Here is a 22,392-nt window from a genome sequence, read left to right on the forward strand (position 1 = left end):
TGCTTTGCTGGGGGAGAGGGGGAAGGTGGCCGGACGGCTTGCGGGGGCCGACGGCTCCCCCCCCTGTGTAAGTGGCGGCGGGGCGCGCAGGGACTTCGCCGGCTTGGATCCTGGTGTCTGACGGCCCGGCTGAGGACGGTCTCGGAGCTTTCCGGTGCCGGGCGGCCAGGATGAGCGCTAGGGAGGGAGCGGCAGCAGCAAGGAGGCTTCTCCCACGTGGTTTGTCAAGTTCGGAGGTTTTCGGGCGGGCCGCACACAGGGCGACGCCGGGGGGTGTGCCTCATGGCGAGCCTCTCGCACACACACCGTCCCCGGCGTGGCACGTCGCGCCTGGCTTTGCTTTTGTGCGGGGGGGGGCAAGGCCTGAATCGAGCATGCCGCCCCCTCCCCCCCTCCCTTCACTTGATGCGTCTCAAGTGGACGCTGTTCCGCGCGAGTGGTGGGTGGCTTCCAGTTCATTCCGGTTCAGTGGACAGGTAGTGGCCATGGTGTTGAGTGAAAGGAGAGATTGGCGCTCCCCTTGGTAGGGATGGAAGAGGCCCTTGTGGTCTTTACAACACGCGTACGGTTAAGGCTCTGCCACTTACTTCCTGGCATCTAACCAGTGTCCATCATTGTTATCAGCAATGCTGTTATCTTTATCCTATCTTTATCCACACCCAAAAGGGGAAAAAAAAAAGAAAAGAAAAAAGAATCATCTAAAACAAACATTCTTTGTTTGTTTATATTACCTTACATTTGATGTATTGCCCATCTCATTGGGGCAATTCTGGGCAAGTCATGATTTCCCTTCAGTCTATTTACTTCATCAGGGAGATTATTTGATGAAGTATGGAATAAACTATCATCTATTTGGTGCTATTTTAGATGGTCAGTCATAATAAGTAGGCCATAAAATTATTGCTAAAAATAAATGTTAAAATGATTTAATTTATTTAAACTGTATACTTGAAGGGGTTTAGCATAAATTGATTGGTAAAAAGATTTATTTATTATGTCAGTATAGTGAAATTGATTGAACTTGAATTGAATTATTAAAATGAATTAATGGATTTAAGTCAAGAGACTTGAATTGATCGAACTTAAAATGAATGAATTCAAATGATCTAATTTAATTTAAGCTAGTATACTTGAATGAATTGATCCTAAGAGGAATGAATTAAATGAGCTAAGTTATTGAAACGATTGTATGCGAACTGGTTGAACATAAAGTGATTTGGAAAATGATTTAGGTTATTAAGGCAGTATATGGGAATGGATTGTGCTTAATGAATTATCAGAATGGTTTAATTTATTAAGTTACTATATTTGAATTGAGTGAGCTTAAAATGAATTAATTTGAAATTAAACTGATTTACTGGGGGTCACAACACATGGGTTGTGATATTACAGCGGGGGGCAAACTCCCCCCCCCTCTGCCCGCCCCACCAATTCCACAGGGCAATGGGAGCATCCCCTTAAGGCAGTTTTTAGAGTACACAAATTTGGAGAAATAAGGCTCCTGCATGCCAGTTAAATATTGGGGTAGGCCAAACAAGCCACTAGGTTATGAGCATTGGTTAGAACGAGACATAGAATTGAACCATAATGTGGTGGACATAGAAATGATATGGGGATTAAAAATTCCATATTTGAAATGCTTTTCAGCAGCCTGGTCTCACTACCATTTGATAACAGTTCTTTCATACCCAGTGGATGATGGCGAAATATCATTTCTTATATTGTCTTTCCCTAGTTTCATGACAATTTCAAATACAGTGATACCTCATCTTACAAACGCCTAATCATACAAACTTTTCGAGATACAAACCCGGGATTTAAGATTTTTTTTGCCTCTTCTTACAAACTATTTTCACCTTACAAACGCACTGCCATCACTGGGATGCCCCACCTCCGGACTTCTGTTGCCAGCAAAGCACCTGTTTTTGTGCTGCTGGGATTCCTCTGAGGCTCCCCTCCATGGGAAACCCCACCTCTGGACTTCTGTGTTTTTGTGATGCTGCAGGGAAATCCCAGCAGGGGAATCCCAGCAGTGCAAAAACGGGCGCTTCGCTGGCAACGGAAGTCCAGAGGTGGGGTTTTCCAGTGAGGGGAGCCTCAGTGAAATCACAGCATCACAAAAACACAGAGGTCTGGAGGTGGGGTTTCGAGGACTTTGGTGTTTTTGCGATGCTGCGATTTCACTGATGCTCCCTTCGCTGGGAAAAATGGGTGCTTCGGCTGGCTAAAGGGGTGAATTTTGGGCTTGCACACATTAATCGCTTTTCCATTGATTCCTATGGGAAATATTGTTTCGTCTTACAAACTTTTCACCTTAAGAACCTCATCCCAGAACCAATTAAGTTTGTAAGACAAGGTATCACTGTATTAATTTATTTATTTATTTTACACTTTGATGGTTATCTTTTCCCCCCACACAAGGTCAGCTGTGCTTTTGAAGCTGATTAGCAACTACAAGGAGCCAAGCCTGAGCAAAGCAAGCACGCATTGGCACACACTGACAACCACCGAACTAATATGCTGAAGCTGAACAGGCGAAGGATGCTGGTAGGATGAGGTGGAATTTCCCCCCTTGATTTCCTCCCCCAAAACCAAGGTGCATCTTATCCTCTGATGCACCTTGTACTCCGAAAAATACGGTAACCTTGTCAAAACAAGCAGGCAAACTCAATAATAACTGCAATAAGTAAATAATGTTATGAGTCTGAGAAACTATTTCATGATCAGATACTGACTTTTATCATTAAATGTCCCTTAGTATTTAGATCTGGTCTCAGGATGATAATGTAGCACTTGGGGAAGAAAATGCAGCCCAGCAGGCCACCACCAGAAGCCAAGATGGAGAAAACCTGCACAGCCACCATGTATTTCCCTTTGATGCTCAAGTAGGTGGGCAGGAAGGAGATCCAGACGCTGCAGAAGACCAGCATGCTGAAGGTGATCAGTTTGGCTTCATTGAATTCCCCAGGCAGGTTCCTGGCCAGGAAAGCCACTGTGAAGCAAATGGCAGCAAGGAAACCCATGTAGCTCAGAACAACATAAAACATGGTAACAGAGCCTTCATTGCACTGAAGAATGATCTCTCCAGGCTGGGAATGCATGTCAGAGTCAGGAAATGGAGGAGAAACTCCCAGCCAGATTGCACAAATTACAATTTTTCCAGCAGAACCAGAAAGGATGATGGAGTTGGCCAAGCTCTTCCCTAACCATCTCCTCACTCTGTCCCCTGGTTTTGTGGCCAGGAAGGCCAGCACTACCATGATTGTTTTGGCTAACACACAAGACACAGCTACTGAAAAGATGATGCTGAACATTGTTTGTCGGAGAAGGCAGGTGACTTTCCTTGGTTGGCCAATGAAGAAAAAGGAGGACAGGAAGCAGAGCAAGAGGGAAACCAGGAGGATGTAAGACAGGTCACGGTTGTTAGCTTTGACAATAGGGGTTTCTAGGTATTTAAGGAATATCACTAAAACAAGACCTGTTGTTAGAAACAAGAATACAGCAAAGGAGACCAGGATGATGCCCAGATGTTCTTTATAGGACAGGAAGGTTATTCTTTTGGGAATACATTGGATTCTGTCATCAGTTGGATATTTATCATCTGGGCACTTGGTGCATTTTTCAGTATCTGAGAAAACAGTAAGTAATATTATTTTTATAGTCTCTCCTTTCACATTCAAGAAAGACTTTCTTTAGATGACAGCTGATAGTGAAAGACAAGAAAACCATAGTAATTTGTAAACTGAAGTATAGATATAGATATAAAAAGATATATATATTTTTCTGGTTGCCCATCTTTAACCAGTAGACAGATTACAGTTAAATTTTTAAAAAGACACAATACATATGACTACTTTGTTGAAATCAATTTATCACAATGCCTGGAAGAACAACCTCCAGATGATTGGGGGAGGGCTGTTGGGTTTCAATGGGCAGGGTGTTCAATAGGGCAGGAGATGAAAGAAAAAAGGCAGTCCTTTGAGGTTCCACACCGTGGCATTGTTTTAGGGAACAGACCTACATACCTGTATATTGTATGCATGTACTGTAGGTCTGACTATACTGTCTTTAAAAGAGTGGCCTTTATTGTCCAAATGCAGATGGATTGCTGAATCTTGTCCCGATAGGTTTGTTCTTCTATGTTGTGCCATGCATTTGTGAAATGATTGTTTTTTTCCTACAAAGTACAGGTCTGCACATGTCTCACTGCATTGTACTGCATATATACCACATTGCTCAATTTATTTATTTATTTACTTGTTTTTTTATCAAGTCCAACTCTCTGCTCAAGCAGGAAATCCTACACCTCCCTAGCCAGATAGCAATCCAATCTCCTCTTTAAAATGTCCAGATTTGGGCCTTTCACAACCTCCGCTGGCAAGCCATTCCACTAGTTCATTGCTCTGACCATCAGGAAGTTCTTCCTTATTTCCTGGTTGAATCTCTCCTTGGTGAGCTTCCATCTGTTTATTTATTTATTTTATTTATTATTTGGATTTGTATGTCGCCCCTCTCCGAAGACTCGGGGCGGCTCACAACAAGTGAAACAAATCATAAATAATGCAATTAATTACAATATTTAGAAATTTAAAAAACCCCATAAACTAACAGACACACACACAAGCATACCATGTATAAATTAAAAATGCCCAGGGGGAGATGTTTCAATTCCCCCATGCCTGATGGCAAAGGTGGGTTTTAAGGAGTTTACGGAAGGCAAGGAGAGTAGGGGCAGTTCTAATCTCCGGGGGGAGTTGGTTCCAGAGAGCCGGTGCCGCCACAGAGAAGGCTCTTCCCCTGGGGCCTGCCAACCGACATTGTTTAGTTGATGGGACCCGGAGAAGGCCCACTCTGTGGGACCTAATTGGTCGCTGGGATTCGTGCGGCAGGAGGCGGTCTTGGAGATATTCTGGTCCAATGCCATGAAGGGCTTTAAAGGTCATAACCAACACTTTGAATTGTGACTGGAAATTGATCGGCAGCCAATGCAGACTGCGGAGTGATGGTGAAACATGGGCATACCTAGGTAAGCCCATGACTGCTCTCGCAGCTGCATTTTGCACGATCTGAAGTTTCCGAACACTTTTCAAAGGTAGCCCCAAGTAGAGAGCATTACAGTAGTCAAACCTCGAGGTGATGAGGGCATGAGTGACTGTGAGCAATGAGTCCCGGTCCAGATAGGGCCGCAACTGGTGCACCAGGCGAACCTGGGCAAACGCCCCCCTCGCCACAGCTGAGAGATGGTTTTCTAATGTGAGCTGTGGATCGAGGAGGACGCCCAGTTTGCGGACCCTCTCTGAGGGGGTCAATAATCCCCCCCCCAGGGTAATGGACGGACATGTGGGATTGTCCTTGGGAGGCAAAACCCACAGCCACTCAGTCTTATCCGGGTTGAGTTTGAGTCTGTTGACACCCATCCAGGCCCCAACAGCCTCCAGGCACCGGCACATCACTTCCACCGCTTCGTTGACTGGGCATGGGGTGGAGATGTAAAGCTGGGTATCATCAGCATATTGATGATACCTCACCCCATGTCCTTGGATGATCTCACCCAGCGGTTTCATGTAGATGTTGAATAGTAGGGGGGAGAGGACCGACCCCTGAGGCACCCCACAAGGGAGAGACCTCGGAGCCGACCTCTGACCCCCCACTAACACCGACTGCGGCCGGCCAGAGAGGTAGGATGAGAACCACTGAAGAACAGTGCCTCCCACCACTAACCCCTCCAGCCAGTGCAGAAGGATACCATGGTCGATGGTATCGAAAGCCGCTGAGAGGTCGAGGAGCACCAGGACAGAGGATAAACCCCTGTCCCGGGCCCGCCAGAGATCATCTATCAACGCGACCAAAGCGGTTTCCGTGCTGTAACCGGGCCTGAAACCCGACTGCTGGGGACCTAGATAATCGGCTTCTTCCAAGGACCGCTGGAGCTGGAGTGCCACCACCTTCTCAACAACCTTCCCCATAAAGGGAAGGTTGGAGACTGGACGATAGTTATTAAGTACGGCTGGGTCCAGGGAAGGCTTCTTGAGGAGGGGGCGCACGAGTGCTTCTTTATAGAGTGTTGGAAAAACTCCCCTCCCCAAGGAAGCGTTGGTAATCTCCTGGGCCCAGCTCCGTGTCACCTCCCTGCTGGCCGAGACCAACCAGGAGGGACACGGATCCAGTAAGCAGGTGGCGGAACTCACAGTTCCAAGGATCTACTACTCTTTCAGCAAAATAATATTTTCTCATGTTGCTTTTGATCTTTCCCCCAACTAACTTCAGATTGTGTTCCCTTGTTCTTGTGTTCACTTTCCTATTAAAAACACTTCCCTCCTGGACCTTATTTAATCCTTTTACATATTTAAATGTTTCAATCATGTTCCCCCTTTTCCTTCTGTCCTCCAGACTATACAGATTGAGTTCATTAAGTCTTTCCTGATACGTTTCATACTTAAGACCTTCCACCATTCTTGTAGCCTATCTTTGGACCCGTTCAATTTTGTCAATATCTTTTTGTAGGTGAAGTCTCCAGAACTGAACACAGTATTCCAAATGTTGTCTCAGCAGCACTCTATATAGCGGGATCATAATCTCCCTCTTCCTGCTTGTTATACCTCTAGCTATGCACCCGGGCCTATACAATTTATGTATGGTATGTTTGTATGTATGTCTGATTAATAATGGGGTTTTTAAAATGTTTTTAAATTATTAGATTTGTTATGAATTGTTCTATTGCTGTTGTGAGCCGAGAGGGGTGGCATATAAATCTAATAAATAAACAAACAAACAAACAAATCTTTCACAATCACTGCTGCTAAATGATACTCCTCCCAGTCTGTATGCTGTCTAGGTTTTTTTTAAATCTAGATGAAGGACTTTACTTTTCTTGATGTTGGACATCATTTTGTTAGTTTGGGCCCACAGTGTTAATCTATGTCCTTCTGTATTTTGAGCCTATCTTCTAGGGTGTTGGCTACCCCCACCACCTTTGTATCCTCTGCAAATTTGATTAGTTCCCCCTATATTCCATCATCTAGGTCATTTGTGTCTGGGTATTTTATCCTTGGAGTAGACAAGCTTCTTGGGAACCCTGAAGCCTCCAACATGACCACTTCTGGGTCTAAGGTGCACTACTAGCTCTTCTGGTTTAGTGTAGTTTTTGATTTAAAGTTTAGATGTATATTTTTGGATTTAATCCATGGGTGAAATCCAGCAGATTCTGACATGTCCTGAAGAACTGGTAGCAGAAATTTTGAGTAGCTTGGAAAATTGGAAAATTGGGGTGGAAATGGAGAATTTGCAATATTTTCCGCTTGCCATGGCCACCATCCATGCCCACAGAAGCAGTAGTAAAAAAAAAAAATGGATTTCACCACTGGTTTAAAGTGTGTGTATATATTGTGTTGATTGAAAATCGTCCAGAGCTCTTCAGATATTTCTGCAACCTATGGATTGATAATGTTGCTTTCTTTGTTGCTCTCTTCCTTACATGTTATGGAGGAGCTCCTGCTGGGTCTTTTTTGGATTTGATGAAGGGCCAGTTCAGATAGCCACATGTTCTGAAGGTCTCCTTGATGTGTTTTAGGGTTTTTTTCTCTCTCTTTGCTTGTAGGGAAACTTTAATCCCGGTGCTGTTCTAATAATTCCTATTCTGTGCTTCAGTGGGTAGTGAGAATCAAAATGTAAATACTGATCACTGTATGTGGGTTTTCTGTAAATTTCAATATTGAGTCTTTTGTTTTTTCTTGTTCATTCAGCCCTAAAACTCTGGTCCTCCCAAATAAATCTTTTTGTTATGTGGCTCTATGGTTTTAATAAATATTGAGTGAGTGAGTGATTGAGTAAGTGAGTGAGTGACTGACTGATTGACTGATTCTTCAAGATTTTATTCCTTGTTAGTTATTCCTTATTTATGGAATAAATTGAATATATTCAAAATAGAAATGAAGAATAAAATAGTCAAGTTCACATATGACTTTTAACATGCACTTTGATTTAGTTGAAGTTCGGGTTGAATCCAATGCCTTTTCCTCTGGTATCACTCACCTTCCTGTGTTGAGATGGTCCCCTCTGGACAAGCAATACAATCATAGCAGCAGATTGGTTCTTCCTTCCGACCCTGTTTTACAAATCCAGGGTGACAATTGTCCACACATTTGGATTGAGGCATAGACTAAGCAGAAAGACAAATTTGTATTAATTAAGTTTATTAAAATTAAAAAAACCTGTGCATACGAAAGAAACGTCTGAGCAATAGTTCATGAAAAGGTTTCTTCTGAACAACATAAAGTATTTCAAAGCTACTCCCCTTTGAAAATACTCCAAATACTTGTTCCAGTTAAGATACATTTTCAATACAGCTGCCACACTGGTGAAATAAGGCTATGTATGTATGTATGTATGTATGTATGTATGTATGTATGTATGTATGTATGAATGTACGTACATACCTACGTACGTATGTATGCATGTATTTATTGGACTTACTACCTAGTTTCAAGAATTATAGTGAGGTGAAATCATGACAACATGTCACTTAAAAAGGGTATGCCAGGCTTCTTTTGCTGCAGCACATGGGACATGAATTTGATCCCTGTGTGGGAAAGGAATATTTCTGAGACCCACTTAGGTTTTCAAGACAAGGTCCTTTCTATTGAAGAATTACACTTTTGTTGTTAGTCGCTACTTTTGTGCAACTCTTTGAGTCCCCAAGAATCATAGCACTCCAAAAACCTCTGCCCTCCACTCTCTCCCAAAATTAGAACTACAATTAGATGACATGGAACGACAGACCCATATTTATTTATGACTTAAATTTGGAGAATTCTTTGTTTCAATGGAAGACTCAATGTAGATGACAATCAAGATAAGCAATTGCATTCAAGGGCTTTTAGGATGGCTTAGAAGACAGAAAGCAAATCTAAGTAGCAATTCATTATGAACTGACCCTCATTATTTCAATCGTCAAAAAGGACTTTTGGGATGAGGGCCAAAGACAACATTCAATCCTTCAATTTTCTAGTTTAAGGCATTATCTCATATCGGACAAGTCATTGTGGTTTATTTATTTATTTATTTATTTATTATTTGGATTTGTATGCCGCCCCTCTCCGAAAACTCGGGGCGGTTCCATTTTGACTGAACACCTTGGATCACCTTCCTTTCAGCAGGAGGCCTATCCCAGTGGTGAAACAGAGGCATAGATAACTGAAAAGATTTCTATATTTTCAATCACCTTGTTAAGCACCTTTAGCTGTAAAAGAGCATCCTGATTGATAATAAGCCTCTGTCTTTCAAAACTCCCCAGTTGCTCTTTGATGGGATCTTTCTTGGGGAAAAGCAACCAACTTATGATATTCAGATCTGCTGCTACATTTCCACTTTGGTCCAAGTATATTTTCTCCCAGGAAAAATTGCAAAATTCATTCTTCTCCAGAAAAGGATGGAACTAGAATTGAAACACCCAGGAATTTTGAAAGTAACTTGAAACATCCTAAAAGGAGGAGCAATTTTAAAGCTCAACCAGTGTACAAGAGATTTTCAGTCCTCCCTTCACTATTTCCCTAAATAGAAATAGCACTTAGACTTTATACCACAACAGTAACTTATAAGTCTCACTAAGCGGTTTATAGAATCAGCATATTGCCTCCAACAATATGGCTTCTCGTTTTAGAATCTTGGAAGGATAGAAGGCTGAGTTAATCTTGAGCTGGTCAGGATGGAACTCCTGGAAGTGAGCACTGAATTAGCCAGCAATACTTGCTTTGTAACCATCAGCCATCAGTCTGAAAAGCTTTAATTGGATTCCTGCAATGAGGAGGAGTTAGGCTAAATGCTCACAGGTTTAGCTGAAATATAGGAATATAAAACTCTATCATTCTAATTACAAACCCATAATTATAGGTTTTGATTATGAATACAATTTAAATAATTTTATAAAAGCAGTGTTTAATATCAAATATAGTTGTCATAGTGCCTGCTCTTTGGAACATAATCCTGTGAACTAAATCTGGCCTCAGCTTGCCCAGCTTGGTGATTTGAAGAACAAGTAAGTGTAAATGGTTTCCCTACTTTTTCCAGGCCATGGCCTGGAACAAGGGTCCGATGGAAGCTCTTGACTGGATTGCGCCATTGAGACCTCTCTGTGGCACTAGACCCCGGAGAGCTCCTTGGTTTACCAAGGGACTCCGGGTGTTGAAACACCAGAAGAGACATCTGGAGAAGCGGTGGAGGAAAAGTAAATCTGGGTGAGATCATTCAAGGGCATTGGGTGAGGTTATCATCAGCATACTGATGATACCTCACCCAATGCCCTTGAATGATCTCACCCAGATTTACTTTTCCTCCACCGCTTCTCCAGATGTCTCTTCTGGTGTTTCAACACCCGGAGTCCCTTGGTAAACCAAGGAGCTCTCCGGAGTCTAGTGCCACAGAGAGGTCTCAATGGCGCAATCCAGTTGTACATCTCTACCCCATGTCCAGTCAGCGAAGCAGTGGAAATGAGGTACCGGTGCCTGGAGGCTGTTAGCATCTGGATGGGTGTCAACAGTTTCAGGTCACAATTCAAAGTGTTGGTTATGACCTATAAAGACCTACATGCATTGGACCAGAATACCTCCGGGACCGCCTTCTGCCGCATGAATCCCAATGACCGATTAATTCCCACAGAGTTGGCCTTCTCTGGGTCCTGTTGACCAAACAATGCCATCTGGTGGGACCCAGGAAAAGAACCTTCTCTGTAGCAGCCCCAGCCCTTTGGAACTAACTCCCCCCGGAGATTAGGACTGCCCCCATCCTCCTTGCCATTCATAAACTTTTGAAAACCCACCTATGTCGCCAGGCATGGGTAAATTAATATACCCCTTAGCTATTATGATTTATGTATGGTTTGTTTGGGTTGTATGATTACTTTTTATAAGGGTTTCAAACTGTTTTTGAATCATTGGATTTTTATACTATGTATTATTTTGTTGTGAGCTGTTCCGAGTCCTCAGAGAGGGGTGGCATACAAATCTAATATATTGATTATTATTATTATTATTTTTATTATTATTATTATTATTATTATTATTATTATTATTATTGTTGTTGTTGTTGTTATTATTATTACTATTATTATTATTATCATCATCATCATCATCATCATTATTATATGGCCACTAAATTTTTTTCTAAATAGGAAGTACGGTATTTTTGGAAGTATCTTCCCCCCCCAAAAGAGGCTGAAAATTTGGGTGTGTCTTATATTCTGAATGTAGGGCTTTTAAAAAACATTTTTCCACAGCCATAATGTGGTGCTAACGATCTTTGTGGCTTGCAGGATTTTTTCATCACTACCCTGAAGAAGGTTTTTCCCCAGCCCTTTGAAGGCTTGGTTTCATTGCTACTCCCTCCAAAGAAGGTTTTCCAGCCCTCACTAAGGGATAAAATAATATGCTGCAGCTGATCAGACTAAGGATGCTAGCCAGAGGAGTACCTGGTAGGTAGATTTTCCAGCCTATTTTCCTTCCCAAAAACCAAGGGGCATCTTATACTCTGGTGCATCTTATACTCCAAAAATGTGGTAGGTTTGATGAATCCTAGTCAGGACCGCATACCTGCCATGGCTCTAGCCTTGGAGCCCCTAATTTCTCTTTCTCCTCCATTTTTCTCCTCCTGGATATTGAGGAATATGCAACATTCAAGGCATGGGCCAAAGTCTTAACAACACTGAAAAAACGGCGTTCATTTTTTATCTGAATTCCGTTCTTTTTTGCTTGCATGTCCAGTGGTGCTATCTGGGTACATCGTCTTCGGCCCTTGACAGAAAAGACAGGTTTTGAAAAAGAACAGTGAAAAGACTGGTCTTCAAATTTGGAATCCCAAAAAAGATTGGGTTGAAAGGCATCATCATTTGTCCATTTTCTTTCCTGAAAAGGAAAGGCCCAAACACTATGGATATATTTGTAAAGTGTATGTCTTGTCAATTTCATTATCCCAATCGATGTAGTGATCCAGACTTTTCCTTCAATGGGTCCTGGCAAACCTTCAATTGTTAAATGGATGTGTTGAACTCTATCCACAAGGGAGAAAATTTCTAAGAAGTGTACAAAGACATTGACTTTTCTCCACTTAGAAATGGCATTTCTGAGATGTTCTATAGCTCTAGCCATTGAGAATTGATGTGAGATAACAACACAAATCCCATTTTTGAGAAGGATAGGAGTGAAAGTTCTCATGAAATTCTCTCCTTCCTCTGTATCTGTTGAAAAGAGACCAATCAAAGTCCATCTGAAATGGAGGAGGATATGGACAATTCCTAAATACTGGATTCCATTTTTAGGGAGCATATGATGGAAAAAGGGAATTTGACTTTTATCATTCAGAGCCTCTGAAACAATTCCATAACTGATCTGAAGAGGCAATAAAGAATAGTGTATAATATTTAAATCAGATGAAATCCAAATGTAAGCTTTTAACACATATAGTGTGGTTTTCACAAACATATTAAAATAGTTTATGGTTCTTAACCCTTAAGACATAAAGAATACAAAATGCAAAATATTAATGAATTTAAATAAATATTTGAATATAAATATTTGTCCAATATGGAGGTCTAAGATACTGCCCTTTTTCTTTTCTAATAAAATTGACAGTCAAATAATACTTGCCTGGCCGTCTATCTCTAAAGTATTGCAAATACAAACCAGTTCATTTTAGAGATTTACTTAAATCTTCCATATTTAACATTGTGTTCAATTGCTCAAGTCTTATTTGAGTCAATGTTTATGCTCTGTCCCAATGTGGATCCCAGTCCCTAGACATAACAATGGCCATGGTGAAAAGCAGCTAGCTCATGAATTTCATAGAAAAGGTATGATTGAATCTATTGCCCACCCATCACCACCCTTCTCACTTTACCAGATAGAGAAACACACAAACAACCTGTGGGACTTTGTAGGTGCCTACTAATGTTGACATCTGAATTGAGATATCATCAAGAGCTCCATCAAGAACAGCCATCAGGTTGTCCTTCTTGCCACAGCTGTAGTTGGGAACATTGGCTTCTCCAGTTGAGAGCATGTCTAGCAAAGCATCTGAAGTGCCACGGGTGTTTGAATAGTTGTCATGGATGTTGTAGCCAAGTGTAAGATTGTACAAAAGCTGAGAATTTATATTGACTTGTTGAATCGCAAAAATTAAGCACAGGATTCTTTCTGGATTAGTAAATAGAATACTGGAAAAAAAACCCACTCTTTAATTTTTATGAAGGTTGGGAAGGTGGGATAAAGATATATCATTCACAAATATATCATTATTTGTAGTAGTGTTAATTTTTAATTTGTGTAATGGCCAAGATTCAAAATCATTCAATCATTAAAATGGAATAATCAACAAAAAAGACTTATCATTGTGACCCAGAAAAGCAATTCTAAAAACAAGCCATCCTCTATTATTACTTGAATCAAGCATTGAATATAAATGAATGGTTATAAAAATAGGGAAATGGGTTCAGCAGAGGCGACCAGAAACTTTTGAATAACCTAGCTGTGATTAACTCAGGATTGTATAAGACTTGGGGGGGGGTTGCACCCCTTTGGATTTGGGTCTCTTAAAAGAAGACATAAGAGAAAAGCCACGGAAATTCAAATGATTCAAGAAATTCAAACAGGTCCTACAATATAGGAGTAACTGAAAGAAAAGAAGAAGAGTGTTAGGACTGGAAATGGAAGGAATGAAACTCCATCCCAATGAATGACTTACGAGAAAGACTGAAAATAAGGAGCAGTGTTGAAAGACAGTGCTACATCGGATATTATTGTGGCAATGGAGACTATACTAATGAAGTGGTCTCCTTGCTTGTAATAGCTGTGTAATTTTTTTCCCTTCTCCTCCTCCAACCTCAACAAGCACTTCATTCTAAGCTTCCCATAGACTGGCTTGGTCATCAGCAGAAGCAGAAACAGAAGGAGGAGGTCCATAATTCATGGGGCTGAATCAATCCTCTTCCTATTTCTAAGGGGAAAAAAAGAGATTTTGAAGAATTCAAAGCACTCTCACAAGATGGAAATGAGAGTGAATTTCTTGACTGAGAGGGAGATAAACAGAACTTAACCTGGAAAGGAGAGAAAGGAAAGGTAGATTCAAGAAGCAAAGTCCCTGAATGACCCAAATATTTGTGCAACATGGAATGTGACCTGAGACATTTATCTTTTTCTGATGTAAGATCCCTTTCAAGTTGCTTCAGCCTGATGTTTACATCAAAGGCAATCACAGGAGATATATCTGGTGAGATCTCACAGACCAGGATTTTAATAATTACTGTAAGAAGCAACATTTCCTCTGGGGATCCTGAACTACTTCTGGGTCTCCATGTGCAGAGAAGCTGGAGAAAAGAATAGTGAAATATCATAGATATACCCTAGGGGGCACTGGTCTGAAGTGGCTGTGGTCCTTGATTTCTGGACATGTCAAGAGGTTGGGAGGGCGCCAACACCTGGGATTTTCAGAGGGAAAGTTGACTGCCATTTTTCCGAAATGGGATAGGGACTCCTGCCTGGGTGGGAGTTGGATTAAATGATCTACAAGGTCCCTTCCAACTGGAATAAATAAATAAATTTAGGAAATAAATAAATAAATAAATACATACATACATACATACATACATACATACATACTTACAAACAAACATACATACATACATACATACATACATACATACATACATACATATATAATACATGCATACCCTGTTTCCCAGATAGTAAGACACCCCCGATTGTAAGACGTATCGGGGGTTTCAGGGGGGTCGGCTAATATAAGCTGTACCCCGAAAGTAAGACATAAGTCTTACTTTCGGGGAAACACGGGGGTATTGCCGCCTCCCTCTCATCTAGCTGCGCGCCGCCTCCTGCCCACTTCCGCGCCGCCCCCCCTCCATACGTCACCGCGTCTGCCGCCTCCGTCTGATCCAAATGAGTGCCGCCTCCTGCCCACGCCATACTGTTCAGGTTGTTAATAAATGTTAATTTTATGGTTAAAACAAAAAAATTCGACAATTTTTTTCCAATATAAGACATACCCCGAAAGTAAGACATAGTGGGGCTTTTGGGGATAAAAAGAAAGTAAGACACTGTCTTACTTTCAGGGAAACACGGTATATAATTGATGCTGAAGGAAGATAGTTTGACACTTGGGCAATTGGGTGTTGTCCTTCAAAACAGCCCAACCTATCAAACACAGCATCACAAAAAACATATTAGGAGCAGAAGTTAAAATAGGGAAGAAAGTGGTAAGGGAACACCTCTCCACCCTAGATGAATTCAAACCACCAGGACCAGATGGATGAAAGCCCAAGGTTCTGAAGGAACTGGCAGACAAGATCCAGAGGCCCAGACCAGGAGCAACAGATGGAAACTGACCAAAGAGAGATTCAACCTGGAAATAAGGGAGAACTTTCTGATAGTGAGAGCGATCAACCAGTGGAACGCCCATTCACTTGACACATTAAAAAGGAAATTGGACTGCCATATGGCTGGAGTGGTGTAGGGTTTCCTGCTTGAGCAGGGGGTTGCATTAGATGACCTGCAAGGTCCCTTTCAACTCTAATAATAAATAAAACAATCAGTCATCCTATTTTGTTTTACTGAATACATCCTGGTTTAGTTCATAAAAGGAAAGAGTATTATAGCTTATGCCTATTGTTTATATACTTTTATAAAAGAGAAACTTATTATTATTTTCCTTGAATGACTTCTCATTATTTGAATTTCTTTTCTTTTCCATCTCTTGGGCGAAGAGACCTGGATAGTTTTTGTGATCACTTTTGCAGCTACAGGTGTATGATGTATATCAGTAGTACATTCTAAACCCCATTGATACTGGTTTGTGCTCATGCAACACTTCTGCGCATATGCAGAAGCGTCCCAGGCACGTGAGTGCTGCCTCCTGCCAACACTGCTACCTGCTTGCAGAACCAGGCCAAACCAGAAGCAACACGCCACTGATATGTAGATAGTGAGCCAGAGTGGTGCAGCAGGTAGAGTGCTATACTGCAGGCCACTGAAGCTGACTGTAGATCTGTAGGTCAGCAGTTCAAATCTCATCACCGGCTCAAGGTTCCATCCTTCCGAGGTGGGTAAAATGAGGACCCGGATTGTGGGGCAATATGCTGGCTCTGTTAAAAAGTGCTATTGCTAACATGTTGTAAGCCGCCCTGAGTCTAAGGAGAAGGGCGGCATAAAAATTGAATAAATAAATAAATAAATAAATATGTATATATCAGTGTTTTTCTCCCCTCTCCCGCTGCCGTGCTAGGGCTGCCCCCTGGAGCCATGGGTGATGTGCCCAGTCTCAGCCCTGGTGTGGCTGAAGAACGAGCTTCGCCTCCTTTTCCACCACCGCTGCCCAATCCCTGTATTGGAGCCAGGGGCGATGGGCCGAACTTCACCTCTTCCCCTGCCACCACACTGGGGGCTGCCAGCCGCCGCCCAATCCCAGTATGAGATGGTGGCAGCCTGCATCAAGAGCATGGACCCAGCCACCATTAAACAGGTAGGAAGAGGGGGGAGAGGGAAAGAGGGGGGAGAGAGAAAAAGGGGGAGAGAGAAAGAGGGGGAGAGAGAAAGAGGGGGCAAGAGGGAGGAGAGAGAAGTAGGGGGGAGAGAGAAAGAGAGAGAGAGAGACAGAAAGAAAGCAAGAGAGAGAAGAGAGGAAGGAAGAGAGAGAGAGAGAGAAATGAGATCAAAAAGGGAAGAAAAAAGAGAAATGATAAAATGATTGAGGCAGAGAATGAGAGGAAAGAGAGAGAAACAAAAGAGAAAGAGAAGTGACTCTTGATTTAAAGCTTATGGTAAAAAGCACCCAAATAATAACAGATTAAAAAAAAACCAGCCCTCACCTGTTTTTGGAAATGGTTCAAGAGTACACACAGAGAGAGACAGAGAGAAAGAGAAGGGGGAAGATAGGGATGGAAAAAGAGAGAAGTGAGAGAGGGAAGGAATGAGAGAAAAAGGGAGGAAGAGGGAGAAATGGGAAACAAATAAGAGAGAAAAGGGGGAGAGATACCCAGAATTTCCCCCCTCTATCTATCTATCTATCTATCTATCTATCTATCTATCTATCTATCTATCTATCTATCTATCTATCATCTATCTATCTATCTATCTATCATCTATCTATCTATCATCTATCTATTATCTCTCTACCTCTCTACCTCTCTACCTACCTACCTACCTACCTACCCATCCATCCATCCATCCATCCATCCATCCATCCATCCATCCATCCATCCATCCATCCATCCATCCATCCATCCATCCATCCATCCATCTATCTATCTATCTATCTATCTATCTATCTATCTATCTATCTAACCTATCTATGCTGCCCAGTCCTGAAGGGACTGCCGCTCAGACGCCATACTTTTCTGCCCACACAAAAAAATTTAGAGGGAACACTGGCTCCTACTGCATGGGGGTCCGTGGCCGCAGAGTAGGAGAGAGAGGGTGAGAGAGACAGAGAGAGGCTGCGTCATGTACCCTCGACGGGAGTGCCGAGCCTCACCAAGGTACTAAGCGGAGGCCGTTCAGTCCATTCCACCTGCTTTCCCTCCCCATTTTTTGGCGGCTGCAGGGGCCATGGGAGGGATCCACTCCTTCCACTCCTCCTTCCCTCTCAGGCCCGGAGCCTGAGGGAAGTAGTAGGGCGCACTCTCTTACAGTGGCCTGCGCAGGGAAAAGGGAGATAACTAGTTGGCTGCTTGACTGAGCACAGCGGCATGTAGACAGGCACGGGAAGGAGATGTGAGGAGGAGCGGGAGTGAACCTTGAGGCACCTGGTGTACCTCGGCCCTGGATTGGGAACCTCAGTGTCGGAGGTGCTGGAGAGGCAATTGCTCCTGCCTCCTCCTTTTCCTCCTCCTCCTTTTCCTCCTCCTCCTTCTGCTGCTGCAGCCCGCACTTTGGCCCCGCTGCTGCAGCAAGGGGCTGGAGGGGCGCTGCTGCTGCTGTCAGCACCAACACCACCACTGCTGCCACTCCTCCTCCTGCTTGGCAGCTGCTGCTCCTTAGCATGATTGATCTGCTAGACATGAGACGAAGGAAGAGGCTGCCCTGGTGCAGAAGCGGGTGGAATTGAAGGAGGGATCTGCCTTGCCTTGCCTTACCTTCTTATTAAGTTGCAGAACCCCTGGTTGGCCCTTGTGGAACCCTTGGGTTCCCCAGAACCCTGGTTGAAAAACACTGGTATATATGTTAAAATCTCCTAAAGGATTTGTCTGCCTTCATTAATAATTTCTCGATAAGAAAAGTTTTTACAAGTTCAAGCACTTTAACGGCACATAAATCACATGATTCTTTTGAAATGGTCATCTTGTGTTCTGGTAATCAGCCTTCAAGGTGTTGTTATTCAATTGATTAAAAAACAAGACAAATTTTCCCCACAATAGAGATTCTTGGTAATTAACTTCATGGTCTTTAAAACAGTTTCAGAAAACATGTATAGAGTTTTCAAAAAATGACACTAAAATCAGCTCTTTGCTGTGGAAAAGATCACAAAAAATTAAGATTTTACAAAATTGGAAAGGTGTGATTTTCTTTCTTTTTAAGTACACTGAACTGACTGGTAAACTTGTTTCAAGCATTTGTTTCTTTATTTACTTATTCAGAAAGTCAGCTAGTTCTATATGATAATATAATCTTATCTTTATCTTGTCTTTCCCCGGTTTTATGACAATTTCAATTATTAATTTATTTATTTTACACTTTGCTGTTTATCTTAAGTTAGTCTTATATTCTTTGTACATTTATTTCTTTTGATCTGAAATAACTTTATTTATTTATTTATTTATTTATTTAGTTATTTATTTAGTTAGTTAGTTAGATTGTTTGTTTGTTTGTTTGTTTGTTTGATTTGTATGCTGCTCCACTCCGTGTATTCGGGGTGGCTCACAACATGTCAACAATTGTCAAAACAAGCAGGCAAACTCAATAATAACTGTAATAAATAATTAAGCGTTATGAGCTTGAGAAGCCACTTCATGATCAGATACCGACTTTTATCATTAAATGTCCCTTAGTATTTAGATCTGGTCTCAGGATGATAATGTAGCACTTGGGGAAGAAGATGCAGCCCAGCAGGCCAGCACCAGAAGCCAAGATGGAGAAAACCTGCACGGCCACCATGTATTTCCCTTTGGTGCTCAAGTAGGTGGGCAGAAAGGAGATCCAGACGCTGCAGAAGACAAGCATGCTGAAGGTGATCAGTTTGGCTTCATTGAATGCCCCAGGCAGGTTCCTGGCCAGGAAAGCCACTGTGAAGCAAATGGCAGCAAGGAAACCCATATAGCTGAGAACAACATAAAACATGTTGACAGAGCCTTCATTGCACTGAAGAATGATCTCTCCAGGTTGGGAATGCATGTCAGAGTCAGAAAATGGAGGAGAAATTCCCAGCCAGATTGCACAAATTACAATTTTTCCAGCAGAACCAGAAAGAATGATGGAGTTGGCCAAGCTCTTCCCTAACCATCTCCTCACTCTGTTCCCTGGTTTCGTGGCCAGGAAGGCCAGCACTACTGTGATTGTTTTGGCTAACACACAAGACACAGCTACTGAAAAGATGATGCTGAACATTGTTTGTCGGAGAAGGCAGGTGACTTTCCTTGGTTGGCCAATGAAGAAAAAGGAGGACAAGAAGCAAAGCAAGAGGGAAACCAGGAGGATGTAGGACAGGTCACGGTTGTTAGCTTTGACAATGGGAGTTTCCAGGTATTTAAGGAATATGACTAAAACAAGGCCTGTTGTTAGAAGCAAGAATACAGCAAAGGAGACCAGGATGATGCCCAGATGTTCTTCATAGGACAGGAAGGTTATTCTTTTGGAAATACATTGGATTCTGTCATCAGTTGGATATTTATCATCTGGGCATTTGGTGCATTTTTCAGTATCTGAGAAAACAGTAAGTAATATTATTTTTATAGTCTCTCCCTTCACATTCCAAAAAAGACCTTTGGATGACAGCTGATGCCAAGAGACAAGAAAGCCATAATAATTTGTAAACTGAAATATAAATATAGATGGGGTTTTTTTCTGGTTGCCCCTCTTAAATGAAATGTAGACAGCTTACAGTCCAGTTTAATATTAGCAGTTTAGACTTTAATGGCTGTGTGTTGCATTATTTTCTGAGGACAGCACAGTGACACTGTTATTCAAGCTATATACTCACTATTTTAAATTGTAGCCAAATGTCATTTCTTTAGTGTTGTCACATGAAAAGATATACCAGTGATGGCGAACCTTTTTTTCATCAGGTGCCGAAAGAGCGTGGGCACATTCTACCATGCGTGTGTGATTGCCTTCACCCTTAAGTCAATGTCTGGGGGTGGTGATAACAGCTTCCCCCCCCCCCCGGAGGCCCTCTGGAGGCCGGAAATGGCCTGTTTCCCAACTTCTGGTGGGCCCAGTAAGCTCATGTTTCACCCTCCCCAGATTCCAAAGGCTTCACTGGAGGTGGGGGAGTTTAAAAATGTCCTCCCACATGCCCTGGAGGCTCTCTGGAAACTAAAATGCCCTCCCAGAGCCTCTGTATGATCCAAAAATCAGCTGGCTGGCACACATATGCACATTGGAGCTGAGCTAGGACAATGGCTCACGTGCCAACAGATATAGCTCCAGAAATGCTTTGCTGGCTAACTGCTGTTATCCCTTTAAGTTTATGCAGAGATGCAGCTGTCTGAGGAACATCTGAAGATTTGTGAGTCTGTGATTAGAAAGCTAATACAGCACTGAAGAATGTCTAAATTAGATTTGGCTCCTGTTGTGGTTCCGTCTGAGGCCCCTCCGGGAACGGCTGATCTTCTGTCGGTTTCCAGCTCAGAGGGAGAGGCTGAGGAACAGGAGGTGCAGACAGACGAGGAGGAGGAATCCCAGGCTGAAGAAGAGGGAGGACAGCCAGAGTCCCACCAGGGGGAGCTCTCCCCAGCAAGCAGCCTGGATTCCTTAGAGGAAAATGCACAAGCCATAATTGATCTGCGACAAAGAAGAGCTACTCAGAGACGGAATCAATTGGCTAAATACTTTCAGCATTAAAGTGGCAACAGCTGGGTTTGGGTGTGGTGCTCTTGGGAAAGGCTAAAAGGCAGACCCACCCTTCCTGGCTTGTGGAGTTTTATCTTTGAGAGTCGTGGGACCTGACTGTGAACTTTGGTGTCTTGGAATCCTGGTTTGTGCCTTTGACTATTGAAACCTTGGGGGTGTGTGCCAGCAAGAAGCTTGCTGTATTGTCTGGACATCAGGACCCTGCTGTAACGTATTATAGCCTGTCTGTTGGGAAGAACAGGTTTTCCTCTGTGCTTATTTTTTCCAGCTATAAAATACTTTTGGCTTTTACCAGAGTGTCTGGCTGTTTTTTCCAGTTGGTGTTGAGGTCTGGGGGAACCCAGACAGAACAGCTCCCAGACGCAGACACTCTTTTATCTATTGTTCTGTCGGGCTCTCTGGTGGAATCCTCCCTAAAGTTCACAGGTACAAATTTCAGACATACACACATTTGAAAATTCAAAACAATGTTCTTTATAATGAAAATTCACTTAAACCAAGCCCTCTTTTGGTATAGCAAAGAGCACTCATCTCCAAACAAACTGGTAATTTGTACAAGTCCCTTATCAGTTCTGTGATACTTAGCTTGCAGCTTTGAGGCAATTCACAGTCCTTCTTTCACAAAGTGAAACACACTTTGCTCTGGTTTAGATTAGATTAGATTAGATTTATTGGATTTATATGCCGCCCCTCTCCGCAAACTCGGTTTAGTTTCAAAGCGGGGAAAAATCAGCACACACAAAAAGTCAAAGTCAGTAAAGCAGTCACGAAACATAATGATCAGATAATCCTCCACAATGGCCAAACCCACAGGGTGCTATTTATAGCAGCCTCACTAATTACCACAGCCCCACCCAACCACAGGTGGCCTCATTTTCTTTGATAATAATCTCTCAGTTGTTGTTGCCTATGCATCGCTCTCCGCATGCGTGGCTGTATCATTAACTCTTGTCCTGAATCCAAGGAGGAGCTAGATAATTGATCTCCCTCTGAGCTGTCTGCCACACTCTCCTCCTCCCTGTCACTCATGTCTTCTTGGTCAGAGGAGCCTTCATCAGCAGATTCCACCGGGGGCAAAACAGGCCTGCAGCATGTGGATGTCTCCCCCACATCCACAGTCCTTGGGGCAGGAGCTGGGCCAGAGCTAACCACAACACCTATTAGCCAATTTGACTGGGAACGCTGCCAAGAAATACTGACTTTGTTTCATTCTTTTTTTTTATTTTTTATTTTTTAAATTTATAATGAGAAAAAAAACCTACCAAAAACATGCAAACATGCATACAGACATAATGAGATCATTCAAATATAGTTTTGTTTTTGGTTTGAA

General features: G+C 42.5%; 2 protein-coding genes and 1 non-coding gene across 3 annotated transcripts in view; 1 reads left to right on the forward strand and 2 right to left on the reverse strand.

Annotated features, from left to right (window-relative positions):
• The first annotated feature begins 488 nt into the window (after window positions 1-488).
• LOC139163287 (U6atac minor spliceosomal RNA) lies at window positions 489-613 on the forward strand. The gene has a single exon (XR_011558451.1). It is a non-coding gene; the product is annotated as a U6atac minor spliceosomal RNA (small nuclear RNA).
• Window positions 614-2,723: 2,110 nt separating this feature from the next.
• LOC139163205 (vomeronasal type-2 receptor 26-like) lies at window positions 2,724-18,038 on the reverse strand. The gene is made up of 6 exons (XM_070744165.1): window positions 17,810-18,038; window positions 12,934-13,061; window positions 11,583-12,377; window positions 9,221-9,433; window positions 8,032-8,158; window positions 2,724-3,628 (listed from the first exon to the last, which is right to left on the reverse strand). Exons 1-6 carry the CDS (start codon window positions 18,036-18,038, stop codon window positions 2,724-2,726), a joined length of 2,397 nt encoding a protein of 798 aa, XP_070600266.1.
• A 969-nt stretch (window positions 18,039-19,007) lies between these two features.
• LOC139163206 (vomeronasal type-2 receptor 26-like) overlaps window positions 19,008-22,392 on the reverse strand; it is a 41,292-nt gene continuing 37,907 nt past the window's right edge. Inside the window, exon 11 of the mRNA XM_070744167.1 lies at window positions 19,008-19,912. Within this exon, the coding sequence (XP_070600268.1) occupies window positions 19,008-19,912 (905 nt within the window). The remainder of the gene's footprint in view (window positions 19,913-22,392) is intronic.

Source organism: Erythrolamprus reginae, chromosome 2 (genome assembly GCF_031021105.1).
Source record: "Erythrolamprus reginae isolate rEryReg1 chromosome 2, rEryReg1.hap1, whole genome shotgun sequence".
NCBI lineage: Eukaryota > Metazoa > Chordata > Lepidosauria > Squamata > Dipsadidae > Erythrolamprus > Erythrolamprus reginae.